This window comes from Hemiscyllium ocellatum, chromosome 15 (genome assembly GCF_020745735.1).
Source record: "Hemiscyllium ocellatum isolate sHemOce1 chromosome 15, sHemOce1.pat.X.cur, whole genome shotgun sequence".
Lineage (NCBI taxonomy): Eukaryota > Metazoa > Chordata > Chondrichthyes > Orectolobiformes > Hemiscylliidae > Hemiscyllium > Hemiscyllium ocellatum.
Genome location: NC_083415.1, coordinates 57,083,557 through 57,110,786, shown reverse-complemented (window position 1 = coordinate 57,110,786; position 27,230 = coordinate 57,083,557). Strand labels below are relative to the sequence as shown.

Below are 27,230 nucleotides of genomic sequence, written 5' to 3'. Positions count from 1 at the left end.
TTCTTTAAAATGAGGCTGAGAAATGGCAACTGCCACTCATGAAAATATTTGTCCTGTTGAAATAGTTCCACATGCTCCCTGCTTATTGGCCTTCACATTCATAGAACATAGAACATAGAAAAATACAGTGCAGTTCAGACCCTTCGGCCCTCGATGTTGCGCCGATCCAAGCCCACCTAACCTACACTAGCCCACTATCCTCCATAACTTGACTTTCAATTGATCTCTTTGCTAATGCACAGTCTTTATAAATCCAACTCAACTGTCAATTGTCCCTCCTGGCCACTACACTTCCATCAAAAATTAGCTTTTGCATTTACATAATGTCTTTCACAAACACTCGACTGTCTCAAAGTGCTTTACAAAGTGCAGTCCCTGTTGCAAAGTCTGAAATGCAGCAGCGAATATTGCTGTTTGTGGAAATTTGCTACGTGCAATGTAGTAATGACTGAATGACTTTTTTTTGTGATGATTATTTTCAAGATAAATATTAGTCCGGACATTGGAAAAACCTTCCTGCTGCTCTTTCAAATAGTGTGACAGGATTGTCTACATCTACCAGATAGGGCTTTTAATTAACATCTCACGGGAAAGAGTTTGCCTTTAAGGACCTGATCAGGTGTACCCTGGAACTCTGTGCGAAGCTAGGGAAGTGATTGCTGGGCCTCTTGCTGAAATATTTATATCATTGATAGTCAGAGGTGAGGTGCCGGAAGACTGGAGGTTGGCAAACGTGGTGCCACTGTTTAAGAAAGGTCGTAAGAACAAGCCAGGGAACTATAGTCCAATGAGCCTGACTTCAGTGGTGGGCAAGATGATGGAGGGAATCCTGAGGGACAGGATGTACATGTATTTGGAAAGGCAAAGACTGATTAGGGATAGTCATCATGGCTTTGTGTGTGAGAAATCATGTCTCACAAACTTGATTGAGTTTTTTGAAGAAGTAACAAAGAGGATTGATGAGGGCAGAATGGTAGATGTGATCGATATGGAATTCAGTAAGGCATTCAATAAGGTTCCCCATGGGAGAGTGGTTAGCAAGGTTAGGTCTCATGGAATACAGGGAGAACTAGCCATTTGGATACAGAACTGGCTCAAAGGTAGAAGACAGAGAATAGTGGTGAGAGTTGTTTTTCAGATTGGAGGCCTGTGACCAATGGAGTGCCACAAGGATCGGTGCTGGGTCCACTACATTTCATCATTTATATAAATGATTTGGATGTGAACATAGCACGTATAGTTGGTAATTTGCAGATGACACCGAAATTGGAGGTGTAGTGGACAGCGAAGAAGGTTATCTCAGATTATAACTGGATCTCGATCAGATGGGCCAATGGACTGAGAAATGACAGGTGGAATTTAATTTAGCTAAATGTGAGGTGCTGCATTTTGGGAAAGCAAATCTTAGCAGGACTTATGCACTTAATGGTAAGTCCTCGAGAGTGTCGCTGAACAAAGAGACCTTGGAGTGCAGGTTCATAGCTCCTTGAAAGTGGAGTCGCAGGTAGATAGGATAGTGAAGGCAGCGTTTGGTATGCTTTCCTTTATTGGTCAGAGTATTGAGTACAGGAGTTGGGAGGTCATGTTGCGGCTGTACAGGACATTGGTTCGGCCACTGCTGTAATATTGCATGCAATTCTGGTCTCTTTCCTATTGGAAAGATGTTGTGAAACTTGAAAGGGTTCAGAAAAGATTTATAAGGATGTTGCCAGGGTTGGAGGACTTGAGCTATAGGATTGGCTGAATAGGCTGGGGCTGTTTTCCCTGGAATGTCGGAGGCTGAGGGGTGACCTTATAGGGGTTTATAAAATCATGAGGGGAATGGATAGGATAAATAATTCAAGTCTTTCTCTTGGGGTGGGAGAGTACAGAACTAGATGGCATAGGTTTAGGGTGAGAGGGGAAAAAAATAAAAGGGACCTAAGAGGCAACTTTTTCATGCAGAGGGTGGTGAGAGTGTGGAATGAGCTGCTGGTGAAGGCTGGTACAATTGCAACATTTAAAAGACATTTGGATGGGGATATGAATAGGAAGGGTTTGGAGGGATATGGGCCAGGTGCTGGCAGGTGGGTCGAGATTGGGGTGAGATATCTGGTCGGCATGGATGAGTTGGACCAACTGGAATTAAAGGAAATGTTTATGTAGTTTGTAAGAGATTGTGGTTACCAACGGGCACTGAAGATTACAGAATCAGATGTCAAGGCAGGGGAAATTTCAATTAAAATATCAGAAATTCAGCAAGCTTACAATTAATCACATGTCTGGTTAACATGCATATGTGCACAAATGACTGAGAACATTTGCTAGGTTGGAGCATGAACCCCAATCTGCCTCTACAATGGTGTGTGTAATCCTACACTATTGGAACCCAATCTTTAGGTACAACTCGTCAAATGGGCATTAACCCGAGATCCTTAAATAAAAACTGGAATAAACCTCAACTCAACATTTTTACGGAGAAGGTGGTGCGTGTATGGAATGAGCTGCCAGAGGAAGTGGTGGAGGCTCGTACAATTACAGCATTTAAAAGGCATCTGGGTGGGTACATGAATGGGAAGGGTTTGGAGGGATATGCGCCAGGTGCTGACAAATGGGACTAGATTAATTTCAGATATCTGGTCGACATGGATGAATTGGGCTGAATATGTCTGTGTTTGTGTTCTACAACTCCATGACTCCTCCCCCCACCAGTAAACTATAATTGCCATTATGGAAAATAAAGAACATGAAAGCATGGGAAGGGTTAAAGCATGAAGACCAGTGGCAATCTGTGGTCTGTGGAATGCTCTTACACCAATCAGCAGAGTAAGGTTAAGGCTGAAATGGCGAGATGAGATAACAGTAGAGCTAGTTCTTCTGTTAAGTATTATTATGACAGGATTGTGACTATAAATATTTGGGACATGACATTAATAGTTACTACAGTCAGCTTGAGACAGGAGACTATTGTCATAGATGGAATAGCTAGATATCTATCATGACAGGTTAGTCTGGAATGGAAGATCACTGTAGTAGAGGTAATAATAAATATCTAATAAATATTAGGAAAATATTAAGTAGGGTCTGGAATGAAAGACTATTGTTGCAAAGCGTTAGCAATAAATATCTAACCGTGACATTAGAATAACATTAAGTAGAATGTACAACTAGAAAGATAATGGGAACTAACATCATGAGTTTATTGTGTAGCTGGAGTGAGATACTTTGGTTAATATAGTTGGACATGCGGATAAGCTAACAGAAACATGATTAAAAAAAATAAAAATGCACGGACCCTGAGGTTTGTTGGCATTTGAGAATATGCTTTTGCAGTGTCAGGGTTTTTTGTTTGCAAATGAAAGACCTACTTCTTGAAAAACTCTCTGCGTCTCCTGGTGATTCTCTATATTTTCTCCACGTTTCCCAAACTCTAACACTTGCATCATTTAAAGTAAGACAGTAGCATTAAGGATTGCACTGTGATTAGCTATTAGGTTTGAAACTTGAAATCATATCGGAAAGGATGAGACCATTTGACTCATCATGATCGTGCCCATTCTCTGGTAGACTATCCAATTAACTCCATCTGCCCAGGATTTACAGAAATGTTAACAGTACAGCCTATTACACACCTGTGAGCTCACAGACCACCCTCGCATTTGATATTGCATCTCTTCAGATTCAAAGTTTGTGAGAAGATTTGTAGCTCGGGTGCTCGTTGTGGTTCTGTTTGCCGAGCTGGGAGTTTTTGTTGCAAACGTTTCATCCCCTTTCTAGGTGACATCCTCAGTGCTTGGGAGCCTCCTGTGAAGCACTTCTGTGCACTGAGAATGCCACCTAAAAAGGGGACAAAACGTTTGCAACAAAAACTCTCTTCAGATTTTTAGATGTACCCCTCAACCGTGATGCATCGCTCTGATTCAACAACCTCCACCCAATTCATTCCACACAGTGACAATGCTTTGTGTAAAATTAATCTTTCTCCCCTTCCTCTTTAATCCTAGTCGCTCACTCGGTCACCCACAGAAACAATTTTCACTAGATAAAAATCAAAAGAACTGTGGCTGCTGGAAATCAGAAACAAAAGCAGAATTTGTTGAAAAAGCTCAGCTGTTCTGACTGCATCTGTGGAGAGAAATCAAAGTTAACATTTCGGGTCCAGTAACCCTTCCTCAGAACAACTTTTCACTACTTGCTCTCCCGATACCCAAACCCATCCCTTTCTTTGAATACTTCGGACAGATCCCCTTAAATTGCTCTTCTCCATATAAACACACCACCTGTTCTTCTCATCATCACTATGGGGAGCTAGAGTTGCCATTCCTGGTCGATGACCTCCTGATTTGAACTACCCCAACCCCCAGGCACCATCCTTCATGCCCTGGCCAATAGGAAAAGAACTCACACGAAGGATGGAAAGGGGCTTCAAACATCCAGAGAGAAGCAATTCACCCAATCAGCTCGAAGCAATTCTCACAAGGCAATGAGTTCTTTTTAATGTATATTCACTTTGGTGAGATAATTGATGTTGTGGTCAAGGCCATGGATGTTGTATGGAATGAATTGGGTGGAAGAAAGGGGAGGCTGTTGAATTAGAGCGATGCATCACTGTTGAGGGATATATCTGAACATCTGAAGAGTTAAAATATCAAACACTAGGGTCATCTGTGGAGCTCACAGGTGTGCAATAGGCTGTAGCATTAACATTTCTGTAATTCCTGGGCAGATGGAGTTAACATGGAGAGTCCACCAAAGAATGGGCACCATTATGAGGAATCAAATGGTCTCCACCTCTAATGAGGGACTTGCTGGACCTTTCAGAGTGCAGTTAAGAGTCACAACATGGTCTGGAATCACAATGACCAAGTCAGGTAAAGATGGCAGATTTCCTTTCCTGAAAAATATTACTGAATCAAATAGCAATTGATGTTAGTAACAGACATGTACGACTTGCTTTCAATTCCAGATTTATTACTGCAGTGATGTGATTGGAATTCACGTGCCCAGCTGAGCCTCTGGATCGGTAACACACTCATCTTCTCATCGATACTACCCTCCTGTTTACAGCTTCAGATTGCCATGGAGCTGTGGAGAAGGCAGTCTGCACTGACACCTCCAATAAGTTACTTTACATGTGAACCTCAGCCCTTGTGAGAGGGAGGATATTAAGCTGCTGATTGCATTACAACCGAGTTTAACCCAACCTAAACTGAACATCATAGTGTACAGAAAAATGGTCAGAAGATGAAACTCTGGGTCAACACGTCTCTGATCAGATTCAATCTGGAGGTTAAAGCATATTACCTCATGTCAATGTCACTGAATATGTACACCCTAACAGTGCACCACCTTCCAAAGCATTGGAAAGTGAACAGACTCATTATAATCCAATTGGACAACTGTGTCTGACAGCCTATTCTTCCATTTCCAATATTTTAAGAGCAAAAGTGTTTGAAGTGAATGAGGCAAAAATGTGATTGTTTTTGTTCTCTACAGTTTGTCTTTTGCTTTAAACGGTATCCGAGAGATGAATCTTCATTCCTTGAAGGGTTGGTCATTCGTGGACAAGTCAATGTCAACTGCATCACTTTGTAACTGAGATGAACAAACTCAGAAGAGGTGGGTCATTGAAGATTATCATTTGTTTTGGAATTGATGTCTGCTTTGTTCCCTTTTCCCCATCCCCACCCTTTACCAAAAGCGGGGCTTCCAATCTCAAAGTCAGAGCCCAGAAATTGAACATCTATCTTTTCTGCCAAAAACCATCCCAGTCACTTAGTTAGCTAGTCACAAACACAAGTAAAATTCCAAAACCAATTTCATTGCAATAACAATCTGTATTAAATATTAAATAGGAGAAATTATAGTATTACAGGAAGAAAACTAACAGAAAAACACAGAAGGGTGGTTTCAATCATTATAACAGGAGCAGTGTATAAGCCAGCACTTGGTGATCTATATATGTAATTTATATTACAGTAATAATCTTGAAAGAACTCCATTTTAATATTTAAAATTAAAAGATAAAGACAAGAGCTAAAAGGTTGACCTGTGGTTTCAATCACAGGTCCAGCAGAGGTAATTGGAACTAACATTTTCCTAACATTTGTATAAATGTTACAGAATTTTAATGCTTTGATTTACACAGCTTTACCTTTTAGTCTCTTTGTTTAATAAACTTGTTGGCTTATGAAGTGGTTGAACCCAGGCTCTGAAACATCAGGAAGTAGGAAATTAGGAAAAAAGTGGAATGATTGAGGCCGAGAGCTAACTGGGAGCACTGGGACTGCGAAAAGGCGTCAGTCTTAAAGAAAACCAATAGTTTAAGACCTTTTTCGGGGGGGGGGGGGGTGTGGGGGTGTGGGGAGAGACTGACAAGTTGTTTCTATGCCTAGACTAACTGTCTCAGCACAAAGGTTAGAGATTTGCTACCTGTCTTCATTTCCACAAACCAGCAGAAAAAAAACTTAACATGCCATTTTCAACTAATCATAACACGCAGGCTGATTAATAATGAGGAGTGATATACACATTTGTAGGAACAGGAATTGGCCAATTAGTCCCTCAATTGTGTTCTCCCCTTAGATCGTGACTGATCTACTGATCTCTTTGCCCCATATCTGTCAATCAATCTCAACTCGGATAAACAAGTAATTTAGCATCAATTGCCATTTGTAAAAAGAATTGTTATATTTCTATCACCACCGTATGCCTAGATGTGTTTCCTAATTTCACCCTGGAAAAGTCTGCTGCCAATTCTTAGACTCTATTTCAGGTTCTTAACTTTCAGTTCCACAGAAGGTGTATTTTTTTTAAAATCTGCCTGCCTACCTGCTGTCCTTAATATATTCTGTTATTCTTTCTTTATGCAACTTCGTCATGTTAGAGGGCAGGACGCAGTGTGCACCAGTGAAGGGTTCGCCTTGATAGCACATGGTTGATGTATGCAGGTATGAGAGACTGAACACCCATGGCGTGCTGTTCAATGATTCTATCTATTAGGTTCACTTCAGGGATAGTTTGACTTCAATGGTGGACAGGTTGCAATTAATCGGATTTTCAATGTTTTGGCTAAAAGTCAGGCATCAATTATTAAATGATATTGACTAAGGCTCACATATATATGGTAAAGTTAGAAAATTGATTTTGACATAAGCATATATGATACTTTCAGTATTAATTAAAGACCTTTAACCTTTAAAACGTCCCTAAGCACTTCACAGAAGCATTACAAAATACATGATGCTAAGCCACATAAGAAGAGATTACATCAAATGATCCAAACCTTGATCAAAGAAGTAGGTTTTTATGGAACTTTCCTAAACGAAGAGGGGGGTGGAGAGGTATGGGGAGCACAATGCAGAGCTTGGGACCAGGAAAGCTAAGTTCAACCACCAATGACATAGTGATTAAAATTGAGGATGCTTAGGAGGGGAGAATTAGATGAGCGCAGATATTTTGGAGGGCTTTGAGCTGGACAAGATTATGGAAAAAAGGAGGGACAAGGCTTTGGAAGGATTGGAAAACTAGGATGAGAATTTTAAATCAAGACTGAGCCAATGCAGGTCAGCGAGCAGCAGAGGTCATAGGGGAAACAAGACTTGGCACAAGTTAGGGCACAGTTTGCAGAGTTACGAATAAACTGAAGTTTCCAATGGATCATTAAAACTTTATCTACTTCAGAGAAAAAGGCATATGGAATGCTGGCAGTGTATTTAAATGGCAAGAATATAAGAGAGCAGGAATTATGCGGCATTCGACAAAAGCCCTGAATCGATTACAAGGATTAATGCACTAATTGGTAATCAATTTGTTCTTTCTACTCCTTCAGTGAAGGGGGACCATTTTCTCTCTTCCAAATGACAAAAGGTTCAGTTTTTTTAAACAGCAGCAGGTTTGTGAGCCCAATGAGGTTCTTCTTCACTCTTCCCACCCCATCAACTTGTCAGCCTCTCATAGGCCCAGGTGTTCCAAGATGGATTTGGAGATAAGCAAACATAAAAGTAAGCCCATCTGATCGAGTGATCACGGTTGGTGATGACTGATTCATAAAGCAGTGTTAAGGAGAGTCGAGCTGGCAGAAATAAACCTCAGCCACAGCTCTTGCTCAAACATAGCAGCAGTGGTTCCCAGGCTAGCTGGAGTCCTCCAGCAGAACCATATTAAATTAAGGATAAGGAAGTTGTGCTTAGTTCACGTTTTGAGGGACAAATGGTTTTTACCTACAGACTGGATGCTTCCAACATTACACACATCTATCCAACTGTCAGGGGCTCCTATGAGCCGATGTCAAACTGGTTGTTAAATCTTCAGGACAGAAGAGAAAATTAATTGAAATGTCATCCTGCTAAAAGGTTGCTTTCCTCCAAGCAGAAGTCCACTCATTTATCAGTGCTCCTTTTGTTATAAACTAGAAAGTCTGATATATCATGCCAGATATTGCTGTCTTCATAGAGGTAGGTCATGGAGGACTGGAGGGATGGTTGCAGTGTGTGTGGATGGTACTCGAACAGCCACAGGACAACACCCCACACGAACATGGCAAACAGCGGGAAAGGGTCTTGCTTTGTCTCAGGGATGTAACCTTTCTCGACAGCCAGTCGTGAAAGAGCGAAGAGGACTCGTGACAACAGATACATGTTTATCTGTGGAGAAACAGAAGTTACAGAGACAGAGAGAGAGTTAAATGGTTACGGCTATCAAAAAGTCAAGTAGTTTACAACAGATTGAGGTGGGTCCTTGAATTTAGCCACATTTTGGAGGTGAAGCAAGTTAATTTTGAGAGGAACACATAAATGCTGCTGACATCATAGCAGCTAGGCAGAGCATTTAACTGGGGTTTTAAAATTTCAATATCAAAAAGCCCCTAGACAAGAGTGTACTGGATGGATGGAACAACAGCACAATACCAACAGTTTACCCACTGACAGATGAAAACAAAACAATTGAAGGCTGTCTACAACTTAGCATCCAACTCTCAGGACCTCATGAATCTTCAGGCACTGTGATCCAAGGGCTGCAGTTTGAGTAGCCATGAAATCCAGCCAGTCCTGAATTTCTGAGGCCTAACTTTAACATTAGATCTCAAAGCAACCAAATATAAAAACAACAAGTAAGGCCTATCAACAGTAATGACAGCACTGGTTAAACCGAGAAGATAGGCTTGCATTCGTATAACACCACTTTACTTCCAATGAAGTTATTTTTAATAAAAGTAGCCACAATGGCAATTTGCACACAGCAAGCTCTCACAAACAGTCATGACCAGGTCCTTCACTTTTAATGAGATTAGTTGAGGTATAAACATTGTCCATGGTATTAATTTTACATATACAAACATTTTATACATTTCATAAAGAACAACCCTGTATGGTTAACTATTATGACATAACTGAAGATGAGATGCCACAGTTGGCAGAATAAGGTAACAGAAAATGCTACCTTTAGGAAAAAGGGAAGTAAAAGCAAGTAAATAAGATACAAGAGTGCTTTGGATTCAGGGTTGGTTTACAGGCAGGAGGAATAACTCACAATGACAGGCTGTGAATAAAGGAGTACTGCACAGATCAGCGCATGCCTCCCAGCTGTTCACAATCCATATTAATGATTTGGACATGGGACTAAGTGTAATATTTTAAATTCGCAGATGGTACAAAGCTGCACAGGAATGTGAATCGTGAGGAAAATGGAGAACAGTTTCAGAACAATCTGGACAAATGTAGGTGAGTGGGCAAGAGCCTGGTAGGTGGAATATAATGTGGAAAAACATGGAAGTTATCCATTTTGGTAAGAGGAGATGTGCAGAATACTTCTTAAATGGTGAGAGGTTAGAAAGTGTAGATGTTGAAAGAGTGTCCTTATCAATTAGTCACTGAAGGCAAACATACAGGTGCAGCAAGCTATTAGGATATCTATAGAATGTTAGCCTTTATCACAACAGGATTTGAGTAAAGCAGTACTGAAAAATTTCTTCAATTGTGTCGCAGAAACAGTGTATGCAGCTTTGGTTTTCTTGTCCCAGAAAATACATCACTGCACTCCCTCTATGGCAATAAGAGTTCACCAAAGGATTTTAAAGGATGATGGGATGTTCCCGTGAAGACAGTTTTGGAAACTGGGCCTGTATTCTTAGCTTCAAAGAATGATACATCATTCCATTGGATTTTACAAAATACTGAAAAGGTTACACAGGACAGACGCAGGTTCGATGTTTCCCCCACCTGGGAAGTCTAGAATCAGGAAGCACAATTTGAAAATCAGGATTGAGATGAGATAGATTTTTTAAAAACTCAGATAGTAGTGAATCTTTGGAATGCTCTACTCCAGAGGGCTGTGGAAGCTCAGTTTGTGTAAATTTAAAGAGTAGAAATTGGTACATTTTTGATCATCAATAACTTAAAGGCTTAAGGGGACAATGTGGGCAAGAAGCTTTGAAGTGTTCAATCAGCGACGATTGTACGACATGGCACAGGAGACTCAAAATGAGTTGAAATGGCTACTCCTGTTCCTATATTCTTACAGCTTCCAGTTCCAAAGTAAAACGTTCCAGCAAAGACCCTACCCTCCTCGTTTCTACAAACACAGAAAGAAAACATAGAAGCAACGATCTCTTTTCCCTTTTACCTGGCTGTTGATGTGGTTGTTGTCTCCAAACACAAACCAGCCCCCGACACAAGCTGCCAAGAACGAGTGGAACTGCACCTTCTCACCCTGCAGCCACTGCTGTGCTGCTAGCAGCCCCTTATAGAGGAAGACAAATATGGCCAGGTTTCGGGAATGAGTGTACGTGGCTTGTCCGATGGCCTTCAGTTTGCCTAACAGACTGATCACATCAAAACAATCATTAGAAATAATCCTAACATTTCCTCTCCTTATTCAGCCCCACTAAACAGTCAGCTGGCCAAGTTTCCTGCATCTGAATCTAATCCAATACTGGCATTTTGAAAGGATGGTGACAATTCCATATCTAATCTACTCTTCAGGGGTTTACATATGGTCTGGCCCAACTCCTGCCCTGAGTATGGATTCAGAATTGGTCCTACAGCTCAAAAGAGGACAGCAAATATAGCCATCCCACGGGGGCTTATGCATACAAAAACACGACTGCAATTTATAAATGTCACACAGTCCATCAGTATGTCAAAGAATCTCATGACAATTTGTCTTTAAAAAACAAACCGAAGAACTGGTCACTAGCAACATTCCATTTGATATGTTTTTTTTGTTTCTTGCAGCCTGTTTTGCTCAAGCACGTGGGACCTTAAAATTATTTTGTATGGTAACATAAAGGAGTGAGCTGCCTTCTGATCAGCTTAAGAAGAACCTCCTTTGGGGCAGCACGGTGGCTCAGTGGTTAGCAGTGCTGCCTCACTGTGCCAGGGACCTGGGTTTGATACTAGCCTTGGGCAACTGTCTGGGTGCACTTTCTACCTGTGTCTTCCAGGTACTCCGGTTTCCTCCCACAATCCAAAAGATGTGCAGGTTAGGTGGATTGACAGTGCTAAATTGCCCATTGTATTCAGGGGTGTGTAGGTTAGATGCATTAGTCGGGGTAAATATGGGGAATGGGTCTGGGTGGGATACGCTTCGGAGGGTTGGTGTGGACTTGTTGGGCTGAAGGGCCAGTTTCCACACTGTAGGGATTCTATTAATTACTCTCAGACAGAAAAAGAGAGAGCAGTTGTCAGTAATGTGCAGAGTGCAGCCAGTGTCTGCTCAAAACTGATGCACAAAGAAACTTCAACATTTAAGATCAACATTGAGGCTCAGCCAGGGTTACATTAATAAAACTAGTTCTGAAAGTAACCTTCGCAGCACACCAGTGCTGGGCGATGATTATCTTTAACAAGAAAGAATCTAATCATTTGCCCTAGACATTCAAGGCATTACTATCACAAAACTACCCCCCGCTACCAACATTACCATTGGGTTACAATTAGCCAGAAACTGAACTTCACCAGTCACACAGGGTAAATATGGTAGCTACAGGAGCAGGTCAGAGGCTGATATTTTGCAGCAAATAACTCATTTTCTGCCTCCCCAAAATTATTCTGCCATCAATCAGGAGTGTGACGGAATACTTTCCATGTGTCCGAACGAATGTGGCTCCAACAACAGACAAGAATTTCGATACCGTCCAGGTTGAAATGGCCTGGTTGACTGGCACCTAACACCTTCAATTGCTCACTCCCTGTACCACTGACGCACAGTAGCAGCAGTGTGTACCATCAGCACTGCATTAACTCAGCTAGGCACCTTCAAAACCTGTGATGGACATCCTTGTCTCCTCAGCAGTGGTAAAATTTGAAGGTGTACTTCAGTTCTCAGTGAATGGATTTTTTTTTCCAATTTGCTTTATCACAGACTGAGGTTTCTCAAGAGGCTAACAGAGAGAAGCCTTTTACCTCTGCTGTCACAAATCCATTTAGCCACACACCAACCTGACTTGGAACTATATCACCATTCCTTCATTTTGACTGGTCAAATTGAACACCCTCACTAACAGAACTATGTGAGAAACCTGCCTTTCAGATCCACAGGAGAGTATATGAGACCTCAGTTCAATATTTCACCTGAATGACTGGCAGATTTAACACTCCTTCAGTAGTGATCAGGGATTGCTAGCCTTGTTTTCTGTTCCAAGTACTGCAATAGGACTTGAACCTGGAATCTTTTGACTCAGAGAGTGCTACTGAGCCAATGGTTGACAGTGAAAACAAACGTCATTTTCTTATTAAGAAAATCTAAATCCCTTCAAATTACTCGCTGTTTTAATTCTCCAAACGGAAATGGTCAAAAAAGCAACAATGACCATGTATAGCAGCATGCACGAAGCCCGTACCTTCCACTCTTGAACAGGAATGTCATCACAAGTGCATGCGGGGCTCGAATTTTGGCTCCATACCTGATTATAAGAAACAAAAAGACATGTAAGTCACGATGTGCACACAAAGCCGACAGGATCTGAAAGCCACTCTAAAGTCTTTACCATGAAGATGCTAACAGCCCATTTCCCCAAGAATGCATTTATAAAAGGTACTCATTGTCCAGGCTCAATTCTCATCCAGCTCCCTCTAATTGCCTGCTACAGATGATGGCGAGACCTCAAACCTCTTCACATGGTATTGTTGACTATATTGACAATAGTAGAACTACCTCTTCCCTGCCAAACTCAGCAATCCCATGACTGATGCCAGTTTCTAATCTCAGGACAACCTAAATTTTCTGTCCTGTGCAAAAGATCAACATTAAGAGGAAGGGATGGGTAGTTAAGGTCACTTCCCCACCCCCACCCCCACTCTCTCTCCAGCTGTACTCCCTTCCCCACCCCCACTCTCTCTCCAGCTGTACTCCCTTCCCCACCCCCTCCCCCACCCTCTCTCCAGCTGTACTCCCTTCCCCACCCCCTCCCCCACCCTCTCTCCAGCTGTACTCCCTTCCCCACCCCCTCCCCCACCCTCTCTCCAGCTGTACTCCCTCCCCCACCCTCTCTCCAGCTGTACTCCCTTCCCCTCCCACCACCCACACCTTGGCAGATCTCAACCAGGGAGTCGTGACTATTTTCAATCCTCCAAATGGGGGGGTCGCAGTGAGGCACCAAAAGTTTTTTTTTAAGAAAAGGGTTTGGGGAGGCCTGGCCCAATCGGATGTGTGGGAGGTTCTAAAGCGACGGGCGCTACGTAAATGCAAGTCCGGCCCCGACTGTGTGCACTCACACGACCCCATTGCGGAATCCCTTGACGGCCGCCAGGGCCCCGTGGAGCCGCCGCTGCCGCAGCAGCCGGTTGACTGCCCGCAGCACCGACAGCAACAGCCGCCGCCACCATTCCTCCCTCCCCATTCCTCGGCGGACCGCCAACGGAGACGGACCGACAAACCGGTCCGTCCGCTGAACCTATCCGAGGGGAACGCAGCGGCCCCGCACAAAGGTTCCACTTCATCCCTGCAGCTTTACTGAACTTACAACAACAACACAACACATATTTTCAGGATATTGCTGCAAAAAAAAATACAAAATTAGGGTGGAAAAATGACAGGTTTTTTTATTTTTGCGTGTTTAGTTTTTACTTAGTTCATTAGTTGTGAATAAAAAACTTCAGAAACTGTGTGCCATAGGCATGGATATTACAGAGGTTTGGGATAATTATAGCTAGGGAGACCATTCGATGACACCTCCAGGAATATAAGGCAGACAATCCCTTTAGCATCTTATCCGCTGTATCCTGCACAAAGAGTCCATTCAATTCACCAAATGCATTCTGGCTTTTTGCAGAACTATCCATTCAGTTCGATTTCCCTACTCTATCTGTGTGGCCCTGCAAACTCCTCAACTTGCTCATTGAAATTGGTGATCTATCTGTGCTTCATAGGCAGCAAGTACTAAAGATCACTACCACTCACTGTAGGCAGCATGCTGGCTCAGTAGTTAGTACAACTGCCTCACAGTGCCAGGGACCCAGATTCAATCCCACTCTTGGGCAACTGTTGTCTGGAGTGCTGTAACATTCAAAGACCATGGATCTCTGTGTGCATGGATTTCCTCCCTCAGTCCAAAATGTGTAGGTTAGGTGGTTTGACCATGCTAAATTGTAAATTGCTTGTAGTGTCCTGGCTAGGTGGATAATCTATAGGAAATGCAGCATTAGGGGAGTGGGTCTGGGTGGGATGCTCTTTGGAGGGTTGGTGTGGACTCAATGCACTAAATAGCCTGCTTCCACATTACAGAGGTTGCATCAGACTGAAAAATGTTTCAGATGCTGCATGTTTTAAGAAAGCACAGAAACAGGGTGTTCCAGTTTCAGTCTCACAGTCCAAAGCTGTGCAGGCTATGGCAAATGCAGAGTTACAGGTACAGGGGTTGGGTCTGGATGGGATGCTCTTTGGAGCATCACTGTGGATGCAATGTGCAAAATGGCCTGCTTCCACATGCAAAGGATTCTATGATTCTAATATCACTGAGCTAAAGTGTGCTTTCTCAGATCCCCCACTTATCTCTTGCTCTCACATTTGTGTTCCCTAGTACTTGTGCAATCAGTTCATGAATTTCTTGGTTTTTAAAAGTATAATTATTTTGTTAATACTTCATTGTTAAGGATCTGATACTTTCTAAAAATGAAAAATTTCAATTTGTGCTTATCTGTATTTATTTGGTTCCCCTTTCAGTCTTTCCCATGTCACATGGGGTCACCACAATGCTGGCTAATCACTTTCATATCAGTTTTCTTTTGGATTTGGCAGGTGTTCTTTCTGCAGCTGACAGTCTCCACTTGCCTAGGGTGAGATTGGCACCAGTGCTTTATGCACACTGTGGTTTGGATTCTTTCATAAGCAACAGGTCCTGGAGTAGGATTTGAACCTAATAATTACAAGCTTGAGGAAAGCTAGTAGGAGAGCTATGAGTCACTCCTGCACTCTAATGATCATTATGTTTCAATTTGTACTTTATAACAATTGTTTATCAGCTCACCCTATATTGTAACCGAACATCCTAAGGTTGTGAAAGTTATTTTGCTGTTGATATTGCCTGCATTTTTACTTTAGATCATTGTACTCATTACCATAGGTAATTACAGTTTAATGTTTGAACAATTTTATCCTGATTCTCTTTGTACACCATTCAGGGGACAATTAAAGTATTTTTCTTTCACTTCTTTAGTTTTAGTTTAGTTTGGTTTTGCAAGATAAAGGGCTCTGATCCAAAACGTCGAATTTCCTGGTCCTTGGATGCTGCCTAACCTGCTGTGCTTTAACCAGCAACACATTTTCAGCTTTGCAAGATAAAACAACAGTTGCAACTTTCAGCAACAGTTTCATCTGTAATTCTTTCTCGTTGAATAGTGTTTTTGTTCTTACTACTACCTCTGTCCTTAAGTGGATTCATCACATTTGTTTCATCACTGAAGTAGTCTTCAAAAAGCTCATGGGTCAGTGCATTGAGTATGGGAGTTGGGAGGTCATATTGCAGCTGTACAAGACATTGGTTAGGCCACTTTTGAAATATTGTATTGAGTTCTGGTCTCCCTGTTATAGGAAGGATGTTGTGAAATTTGAAAGGGTTCAGAAAAGATTTACAAGGATGTTGCCAGGGTTGGAGGGTTTGAGCTACAGGGAGAAGTTAAACAGGATGGGGCTGTTTTGCTAAAGCACCGGACGCTGATGGGTGACCTTTGTAGAGGTTTGTAAAGTAATGAGGGGCATGGGTAGGAGAAATAGACAGGTCTTTTTCCGAGGGTATGGGAGTCAAAAACTAGAGGGCATAGGTTTAAGGTGAGAGGGGAAAGATTTAAAAGGGACCTAAGGGGCAATCTTTTCACACAAAGGATGGTGTTCAAGGTTTGTGGGAAGATTTGTAGCTCGGGTGCTCGTTGTTGTGGTTCTGTTCGCTGAGCTGGAAGTTTTTGTTGCAAATGTTTCGTCCCCTGGCTAGGCGACATCATCAGTGCTTTGGAGCCTCCTGCGAAGCGCTTCTTTGATGTTTCTTCCGATATTTATAGTGGTCTGTCCTTGCCGCTTCCGGGTGTCAGTTTCAGCTGTCCGCTGTAGTAGTTGGTATATTGGGTCCAGGTCGATGTGTTTGTTGATGGAGTTTGTGGATGAATGCCATGCCTCTAGGAATTCCCTGGCTGTTCTCTGTCTGGCTTGCCCTATGATAGTAGTGTTTTCCCAGTCGAATTCATGTTCGTTGTTGCCACACACGCAGACAATCCCTAGTAGCCACACACGCAGAAAACAAGCAACATGAATTCGACTGGGAAAACACTACTATCATAGGGCAAGCCAGACAGAGAACAGCCAGGGAATTCCTAGAGGCATGGCATTCATCCACAAACTCCATCAACAAACACATCGACCTGGACCCAATATACCAACTACTACAGCGGACAGCTGAAACTGACACCCGGAAGCGGCAAGGACAGACCATTATAAATACCGGAAGAAACATCAAAGAAGCGCTTCGCAGGAGGCTCCAAAGCACTGATGATGTCGCCTAGCCAGGATGGTATGTGTATGGAATGAGCTGCCAGAGGAAGTGGTGGAGGCTGGTATGATTATAACATTTAAAAGGCATTTGGATGTATATATGAATAGGAAGGTTTTACAGGGATATGGGTCTAATGCTGGCAAATAGGACTAGATCATTAGATATCTGGTTGGCATGGATGAGTTGGCCCAAAAGGTCTGTTTCCGTGCTGTACATCTCTATAACTCTACAATTCTATTTTTCAGCAGTTTTCCCCTTAGCGAATTGTAGCTCTTTATAAGTCCAACTCACTCCTGTTCTCTTGGCTTATTCCTCTTCCTCCCTATATTCTCACTACGTTGGAACCAAATCTTATCACTCACTCATTCATTCATCCAATCTAACCTGGTCTTTCTCAGGTCTCGAAATATGTGAAGATTGTTTTCTTTACAAATTGTGAAGATGTTATAACCCAAGTTTTGAGTTATAGGAGGTGGAAAAACCTGTGAAATAGAATTGGATAAATATTTTAAGAGAAGGTAAGGAGAACTAATTGAACAACTCTTTCAGAGAGCTAGCACAGAATAAACTGAATGGCCTCCAAGATTCTAACTGAACAGTATAATTCCAAGCATAGAAACAGGCCATTCTGCCCATTGTGTTTGTGGTGGCTCTTTGCAAGGTCAATACAGCATTTTTCTCATATCCCCATTCTCTAATGACATCCTCCATTCCTTTAAGTATTTTATTTCTACTACTAAAAGGTGCAAAGTGCCCTTTACGTTATTTACTCCCTGTAGCAAAGTATCTACTCCATCAAAGCGTTTCCCTCGTCTGGTTACTATCACCTCATCAAACCCCTTCAATGAGTTCGCCTTCCATTGCCCCATTGATGATCAGCCAACTCAGTAGGTTTATAAAATGTACGTTCTGACCACTTCTGAAGAAGGGTCATTCGACCTGAAACATTAGCTCTGTTTTGCCTCCACAGGTTCTGCCAGACCTGCTGAGCTTTTCCAACCATTTGTTTTTGTTCATAAAATTTAGATCGGTGTTAATACTGGAACAGACTGCCCCTGGGCACTCAAAACAGTGAATACTGGCTAGAAGAGCCAATACAGATATTGGATTAAGAAATGGAAGAGTTTTGCCAGAAATTTCCCATGCACAAACTGCCCAACATCTGCCAGCACTCACTGGCAAACAGTGCAAGTGGAAAATAGCCATGTGAATGAGGATACAGCTCATGGAACCTGGCCCAGGGTGAGATAGTCAACTTCTTCACAAGAGGAAGAGAGGGTGAGAGGAAGAAAACTAAAGAAGCAAACAGATTTTGTTTCATGGAGAAGAAGCTAAAAATATAGAACTGTAGATGTTGGAAATCTGAAACAAAAACAAAACTTGCTGGGAAAACTCAGCAAGCCTGTCAGCATCTGTGAAGAGAGAAACAGAGTTAATACTTCAGGTCCAGTGGCCCTTCTTCAGAAGTACTGTTTTTGATGGTTTTCTCGGTCTCTGAGGTTTGAGAAGTTCACAAGAACATAAGAAATTGGCATAGACTATGGGGTCATTCAGCCCATTCAATGGCCGATCATTCATCTCAACTCAACATGACCCCTTGACCTCCATGTCCCTTGATTCACTTTGGATCGAAAAATCTACTGATGTCATTCTGGAATGTACCCAGTGACTGACCAGCCTCTCCATCCTTGAGAATAGAAAATTCAGAAGAGTAAGTAATATTTCCTTGTTTCAATCCTAAATAATTGGCTTCCTATCCTGAACTGATGACCCCTAGTGCTCTGCATCTACGCTGGTTAGGATTGTCTTTGACATGCAATGCAGTGACCATAAGGACAAATGATATAGGAACAGAATTAGGCCATTCAGCCCATCGAGTCTGCTCTCCATTTGATAATGACTGCTATGTTTCTCAACCCCATTCTCTTGCCTTCTCCACTTAAACTTTGAACCCCTTTCCAGTCAAGAACCTACCTATTTCTGTCATAAATACACTCAATACACCTGCGGCTAATGAGTTCCCCAGATTAACCACCCTGTGGCTGAAGAAATTCCTCCTCATCGGAGTTCTGAAGAGTCCTCCCTTCACTCTGAGGCTGTTCCCTCAGGTCCTAGTCTCTCCCACTAGTGAAAACATCTTCTCCACATCCACATATAGATATTGATCTATTCAGGCCTCTCAGTATTCCGTATGTTTCAGTGAGATCCCCCTCATCCTTCTAAACTCCATTGAGTACAGACCCAGAGTCCTCATGTGGCAAACCCTTCATCCCCGGGATCATTCCTGCAAGCCTGTCACAGTATGTTTCAGTGGATTGAAACAACTGGAAATTTAGAACTGGAACAGTTGTTAGTATCCAACTACCAATTTCCCAAATCAAGCTGTCCTGATACCCAGTGTCACTGAGTATCCCGATCTTACTTTGTCAAGAGAGATTCTGATTGGGAGACTTGCTCTGTTTCTTTGTTAATAAATCCTCACATCTTTCTCAGTTACTGGGATGCAGGATCCCAGGATATCAACCACACCACAGTGACAACACACGTATAACATCTCCCTCAGCAAGCCAGAGATTAATTCTCCTTTCACACCTCTGACCTTCAGATGGAGCTTTGGTGAGGCTACGGTTGAGGTATTGTACCGTTTTGGTCTCTGTATTATTATGGACCAGGCCAGACCCCCTCAAAACATTTCAAGAAAGTAGCCCAGACCCTAACTTTGCTCATTGTTTTAAGCAGGTGTAAAGTGGTTATTCCAGGAGAGAAGTGGTTATTCAAGGAGAGATGCACCTAGTCAAACCACTTAGTTTTAAACAAAACTGAATTTATTTGCAAGATTACCAAATGAAACACAAACAACAGAGAACTGAATACAGAGTAACCTAACCGATCCGAAAACCCTGCAAACTCTCCTAACTTAATGGTGCTGTTCTAAATACTTGCAACAATCCCCATAAACACCTCTTGGCACAGAAGGTAAAATCAAACACAGGATCTTACAGGAGAGAGAGAGAGAGATGGCACAGAGATTCAGCATGGAACACCTTCTTCCATGTAGTTGTTTCTTGGAACAGCAGCCTCTAAACTGACGGAATGCTTTCAGTGTACAGCCAGAATGCTAAAAGCCCAATCAAACCAGAGAAAAGCTGAGCTGGGGGAACTTCCGTTTCATTGTACAAGTTTATCTTTACTTGAAAGCCTGTTGTCTGAGGCAGTATCTGTTAGCTATAATCAAACTGTCCCTAAAACCCATTGAATGCCAGACCTTTCAGAATCGCTGCTTTGCCGACCTCTCTGAAAAAAAAAGCCAAGGACAGCATAACCTTGTTAAAGGAGCAACGTCATCACAATATTTAACAAAGGATGTATTGGCATTGGAGGCAGTGCAGTGAAGGTTCACTGATTGGGCCCCCTTGGTGAAGCAGGTTGGGATTGATGAGGAGTTGAGTGAATTGGTTGACATTCTCAGTAGTTTCGAGGAATGAGACGGGGACTCATTGAAACATACAAGAATCTGAAGAGGCTGATAGGTTATGCCGAGGGATTTTTCTGGCTGGTTTGAAGAAGCATCAGTCTTAGATAAGATGTCAATCATTGAGGACTGAGGTAAGGAGAGATTTCTTTACTTAGAGGATTTTGTAACTATAGAATTCTCATTCTATGCATCCCAGAGGTTCGATGCTCCATCATTGAATATATTTAAGGCTTGGATAGACAGATTATTGGTCTCTCTTGAAATCAAGGGATTTAGGGATTTGGATATGTGGGGATCTGGTGAGAATGTGAGGTTGAAACCCAAGATCAGGCATGACCGTACTGAATGTTGGAGTGTGGCCTAGGGATTTACCTAATTTTCCTGCCTTTTTGTGCACTTGACATTGTTAAAACTTAAAGAAAAGTATCTCCTCAGGCCCTAGGGATTTTATCAGTTTCGCCTGCAGCCCAACCCAGCTCATTCAATTTTTTTCCTCAACAAAATAAAATCAAAGAACTGCAGCTGCTGGAAATCTGAAACAGAAACAGAAAGTGCTGAAGAGACTCAGCAACTCTGGAGTGTCTGTGGAGAGAGAAACAGCTAACGTTTTGAATCCAGTGATATTTCATCAGAAAGTTCTGTCCGATGTTATTTCCCGTCTGTGACCATTCATCAGGATAGGTGATTGGTCAATAACCCGAAAGGTTAGCGTTGGCTCTGTAGATCAATAGATATGCAGATGAATCTCTGAGGCACAACATACTGTAACTTCATCCTCAGTCATAGAATTCCTAGAGTCTGGAAGCAAGCCATTCAGCCCATTGAGTCCATAGCAACATTCCAAACAGCATCGTACCCAGACCTCACCTTCCTGATCCTTGTAACCCTGCATTTCCCATAGCCAATCCACCTAACCTGCACATCTTTGGAAGGAAACCAGAGCACCCAGAGGAAACTCACACAGATGCAGGGAGAATGTGCAAACTCCATACAGACAGTCATCCAAGGCTGGTATAGAACCAGGATCCATGACGCTGTGAGGCAGCAGTGCTAACCACTGAGCCACCATTGTGTATATACAGACAAGGAACAGGAGTAGGCCCCTTAGCCCTTTCAGCTTGGTCCACCATTCAATGAGACCAGGGTCAATCTTATTTTAATCTTAACTTTACATTCCTCTTCTTTGAAGAGATGACTACGGTAATGGAATGGGAATGTCTATGGATGTTGTGTATATGGACATCCAGAGGCATTTGATAGAGTCCCACATAAGAAACTGTTAACTAAGGCAGAAGCTCACAGTGTTGAGGGTAAATTACTGACAATGCTGGGAAATTAGTTGAATGGGAAGCAACAGAAACTAGGGATAATGGGTAATTACTCCAACTGTGATCGATAGTGCCCAAGAAGTATCTGTGTTAGGGCCTCAATTATTTGCATTGTTTATTAATGACTTGGATAATGGCATGGAAAGTCTCATATCCAAATTTATTGATGTCACAAAGTTAGGCAGATTACAGACAATGTAGATGATGGCATAAAATTACAAAGAGACATTGATAGATGAAATGAATGGGCAAAATTATGGCAGATGGAGTTCAGTGTAAATGAGTGTGAGTTTATCCATTTTGGACTGAGAAAGAATGGATCAGGTTACTTTCCAGATGGTATGGAGTTAAAACACAACGAATGCCGAAAGAGACTTGTAGGTTTAAGCACATAGATGTCACAAACAGGTGCAAACATTACTGAATGAGGAACACAAGTACCCATACTCAAGCAGCTCCTGCCTCCACTGACACTACCAGCCCAGCTGAGTATTTCCAACACTTTCTGTATTAATGTCACCCCCCTCAGCCTCCTCTTATCTGAGGGATACAGGTTGCTGAACTTAATGTGGGACTTTGCCTTTAGCAGCATATCTCTACCTGATGGGATGATATTTACGATAGCTCCCAACAATTTAATAATGTGACTTAGTTAATGTGGAACTGAAAGATCCAACAGACATTTATTTACAGCTAACATTTCGGGTCCTCAGAACTGAAGAAGGGTCACCGGACGTGAAACTTTAATTCTGATTTCTCTTCACAGATGCTACCAGATGTGCTGAGCTTTTCCAGCAACGTCGTTTTTTGTTTCTGATTAACAGCATCCGCAGTTCTTTTGGTTTTTATTTCCAGCTGCTGGTATGTACATGTGACAATAACTTATTCCATTGCAAACAGTAGCATACTGAGGTTGAGGCTGAGATTTTTATACCCCCAGGTTACACAGTACTGCACAGTGATGAACTGATTTAAGGTGTGATTTGGAGATGCCGGTGTTGGACTGGGGTGTACAAAGTTAAAAATTACACAACACCAGGTTATAGTCCAACAGGTTTAATTGGAAGCACTAGCTTTCGGAGCAGTGCTCCTTCATCAGGTGGTTGTGCATGAATCAATCACAGTAATTTGACAGTCTTGTAATTCACTCACTGTTATCATGTTGCATCTGCCTCAGGGACCTATGGATCAATAGAAAAAATATTCAGAACCATTTTATCTTTTGTGTCAATTCCTAAGCATCAGAAAACAAACATTAAGAAGAGTCCTGATAATTGTAAGATAAATTGTACACCTGAGCAGACAAAGACATAATGGTAGACTTGTAATCAGGTGCAGACATCAACACCAGCAGCTTACAATCAGGGGAACCGTGTAATGAGAGAGCTTCACTGTAATTACTCCAAGTTTACAATCGATAGGCGTGCAGAGACTGAGCAGGAAATGAATCTTCTGATATTATCGAATATATATGAAGTGGAATCTCACCTGACTGGAATACATACACAAACCCTTCATGGCTGCGACCAAACGCAGACAGGCCACTGCTTTGCCTGTGGGACAATCCATTCAATTGTGTTCCTTTCGAGACAGTGTCAAGTACCAGTAAATGTCCAACTAGTTTGTTGCAAAGTGTGTCATGGGGCTCAGCATTTCCGCCAAAAGCCTCAGATTCTTTTTAAATGCAAGTCAAAGAACTTTGCACATCTGTTCACTGTGACCGGTTCCATCGCATTCCATTCCAGGGGTGGCTCAGTGGTTAGCACTGTTGCGTCATAGCAGCAGAGAACGGGTTCAATCCCACCCTCAGGCAACCATCTGTGTAGAGTTTGCACCTTCTCCCTGTGTCTGTGTGGGTTTCCTCCCACAGACCTAAGATATGTAAGTTAGGTAGATTAGGTGAATGCTGAATTGTCTGTAGTGCCATGGGATGTGCAGGCTAGACGGATTAGGCAAAGGAAATGCAGGCTGGCCGGACTAGAATTAGGGAAGGTGGGTCTGGATGGGATGCTGTTTGGCCAGTCAGTGTGAACTCAATGGGCTGAATGGCCTGCTTCCACACAGTAAGGATTCCATGATTCACTTGATCTAAATGCAGATCTGTGAGGAGACACTTAGCATCTACAAGAAGCTACAATTAAACTCCAGGAACAAATACACTTCCCAGTTGCCTCAGAGAGAATACATTGAGCTGTAAAGGCTCCTGAGTGGTGGCCTATAAGGTGGGGTGGGCTCCCAGAGTGAAATAAACAGTCATACTTAGAGGCGGAAAGACTGGTTGTACTGTTCCACTGTTTCAAGATCTACAAGACGGAGTTGGGTAGTTTTTGTATCATTTGCAAGTTCTCTTGGTTTTCCTTCCAAGCCGGTTAAATTCCAGGGAGCCACCAGTGGACAGCTCCGCAGTGCAGTCCCACCACTGGGACAGTCTGCCCAGAGACGGGAAAGCCAGTGGCTTGGCTAAGCCTGAGGCGGGCAGTCAATTCCAAGCGAGGGTCACTGCCCTAGACCAGCCCTCACCACACCTCTCCCAGTCCCCACTGCCAACCCACTGTGGTGGAAGATGCTAGCCCCATCATTTCCGGGAGAGCGTTGGGAGATCATTAGAGCCAGAGGCTCAAGAGTTCAAGAAATGCTCCCTGGTTGGGAACACACCCCTTGTACTCTCAATGATGGGCCTTTCCCCCGATTGTCAGGTCCACCCTGACCTGCTCCCCCAGAGAAATAAAAATGTTTCCCCTCATCCTCCTCGTAGTCTCAGGAGTTACCTCTTCCACTGATTTTCTCTTTAATTTCTCTGTGTGGAAGAAGTGCATTTGTATAGTGTCTTTCACGGAATCAGAGAATGATTACAACATGGAAGGAAGCCATCCGGTCCATCATGTCTGTGCTGGTTTTCAAGGAGCTAACTGCCTGGTACCAGTTCCCCTGGCTTCTGCTCAGAGTTCTGCACATTCTTCCTTTTCAGATAATAAGTCACTTCCCTCTTCAAGACCCAACTGTAGCTGCCTCCATCACACTATCCAGAAAAGCTGGATGTTTGAAGATTGCACTAGCCCCTGTCTTTGCTATCAAGGGAAATCCCTCCAGCCCCTCTCTCCAGTATCAGGGAGATCCACCCTTATACCTCTCACCCTCCTCTATCCAGAGACATCTCTCTGATCCCTCTCTCACCCTCTCCAATCTGGAGAGAACTCTTTAGTCCCTCTCCAGTATCTGGGACTTCTCTGTAGCCCCTCTCTCACCCTTCACTATCTGGAGAGATCTCTCTAACCCCTCTCTCCAGCATTTGGGAGATCTCTGTAACCCCTGTCTCACCTTTATCTGGAGAGACCCCTCTTGCCCCTCACTCTCTAGTATCTGGAAGATCTCATTAATCCCTCACCCCCTAACACTTTAACCTTCTCTATCTGGAGAGATCTCTCTAACCCCTCTCCCCAGTATCTGGGAGCTCTCTGTAACTCTTGTCTCACCTTCCTCGATCTGGAGAGAACCCACTCCTCCATCTCTCCAGTATCTGGGTGATCTCTCTAACCCCTCCCTCACCCTCCTCTATCTGAGAAGCTCATTGACTCAGAGGAGATAGAAATGAGCAGTTCTAAAATTGATAACGAAAAGAAAATGTGAAAATCCACTGATGAGGGCTAACCTCCTCCCTTCACTTCTAATACCTTTCAGGTTGATATTAATTTAAATTACAGCGTAATTCAGTCTTGCTGTTTACAGCACATTCCACTGAAGCAATATTCCTTGCCTATAATGCCCTAAACAACTCATTTTAATAAACCTATGCTTGACTGATGTTGTAACCCAGCTGCTATTCCAACAAAGTAAACTCACTGTAATAAATTAATTCACTGACTGTAATGACTGATCTTTTAAATTGGATTCTTTTAAGATGCAAATATTAAGACCAGGAACGTGGTCAGGCAGTTGGTGGGGGAGGTGATAAAGCTGCTTTATGGCATCACTTGTTGAATGAATGTTTGCAGTTTCAAGTCTCAGACACCACTTATTCCAAACACATTAAAAGATTTGTTATCAGGCCATTGGAATTCTCCTCTTTTCCTCTGATCCATCTTTGAGTCAGAAACATCCTGGACATGTTTTATTTTATTTATTCACTCATGGGAGGTGGGCATCACTGGCTGGACCAGCACCTCTTGAGAAGGTAGGGGTGAGCTGCCTTCTTGAACCGCTGCAGTCCACGTGCTGTCAGTAGACCCACAATGCCCTTAGGGAGGAAAATCCAGGGTATTGACCCAGCAACAGTCAAGGAACGGTGATATATTTCCAAGTCGGGATGCTGAGTGGATTGGAAGGGAAATTGCAGGTGGTGGCGCTCCCATGTATCTGCTGCTCTTGTCCTTCTGGATGGAAGTGGTGGTGGGTTTGGAAAGAGCTATCTAAGGATTTTGGTGAATTTCTGTTGTGCATCTTGTAGATGGAACATTCGGCACATTCTAACAAATGTGTAGCATCATTCTGCTGGAATATTTCAAAATAGGCACCTTATGAGCCTGTGCATTCAAACCATTAGTGAGTCATCATCTCCTGCACCAAGCATAAGTTCCTCAGGGATATAGGAGCAGAATTAGGCCAATCAACCCATCAAGCCTGTTCTGCCATTCGATCGTGGCTGATATGCTCCTCACCCCCATTTCCCCATATCCCTTCAACCCATTACCAATTAAAAATCTGTCTAACTCCTCCTTAAATTTACTCACTGTCCCAGCATCCACAATACTTTGGAGCAGTGAATTCCACAGACTCACAACCATTTGGGCGAAGAAGTTTCTCCTTGACTCGGTTTTAAATTTGCTGACACTTATCCTAAGACTAGACATCCAGCATTTCCTCCTCTGTAATATGGACATTTTTCAAGATGTCACCATCTATTTCCCCACCTTCTATATCTTCCATGTCCTTTTCCACAATAAATACTGATGCAAAATACTCGTTTAGTATCTGCCCCATCTCCTGCGGCTCTACACAAAGGATGCCTTGTTGATCTTTGAGGGGCCCTATTCTCTCCCTAGTTACTCTTTCGTCCTTAATGTATTTGTAAAAACCGTTTGGATTCTCCTTGACTCTATTTGCCAAAGCTATCTCATGTCCCTCTTTGCCCTCCTGATTTTTCTCTCAAGTATACTCCTACTGCCTTTATACTCTTCTAAGGATTCACTCGATCTATCCTGTCTATACCTGTCATATACTTCCCTCTTTTTTTTAACCAAACCCTCAATTTCTGATTCCTGAAGAAGGGCTCATGCCCGAAACGTCGATTCTCCTGTTCCTTGGATGCTACCTGACCTGCTGCGCTTTTCCAGCAACACATTTTCACCTCAATTTCTTTAGTCATCCAGCATTCCTATACCTACCATCCTTTCTTTTCACCCTAACAGGAAAATACTTTCTCTGGATTCTCATTATCTCATTTCTGAAGGCTTCCCATTTTCCAGCCATC

General features: G+C 42.7%; 1 protein-coding gene across 1 annotated transcript; it reads right to left on the bottom strand.

Moving 5' to 3' along the window:
* Nucleotides 1-7,153: 7,153 nt before the first annotated feature.
* On the bottom strand, nt 7,154-13,827 carry pxmp4 (peroxisomal membrane protein 4). Its single transcript, XM_060836152.1, has 4 exons — nt 13,695-13,827; nt 12,821-12,883; nt 10,603-10,801; nt 7,154-8,624 (listed from the first exon to the last, which is right to left on the bottom strand). The coding sequence occupies exons 1-4, from the start codon at nt 13,817-13,819 to the stop codon at nt 8,361-8,363; spliced, it is 651 nt and encodes a 216-aa protein (XP_060692135.1). The 5' UTR covers nt 13,820-13,827; the 3' UTR covers nt 7,154-8,360.
* Between the last annotated feature and the right edge of the window lie 13,403 nt (nt 13,828-27,230).

Excerpts from the sequence above, each read along its gene's own strand:
- pxmp4 (XM_060836152.1), bottom strand. The coding sequence starts at position 13,819 with ATGGGGAGGGAGGAATGGTGGCGGCGGCTGTTGCTGTCGGTGCTGCGG. Across the intron at positions 10,802-12,820 it reads TTCCTGTTCAAGAGTGGAAG|TCTGTTAGGCAAACTGAAGG; the intron begins GTACGGGCTTCG and ends TGATGTGATCAG. Across the intron at positions 8,625-10,602 it reads ACAACCACATCAACAGCCAG|ATAAACATGTATCTGTTGTC; the intron begins GTAAAAGGGAAA and ends GTTTCTCCACAG.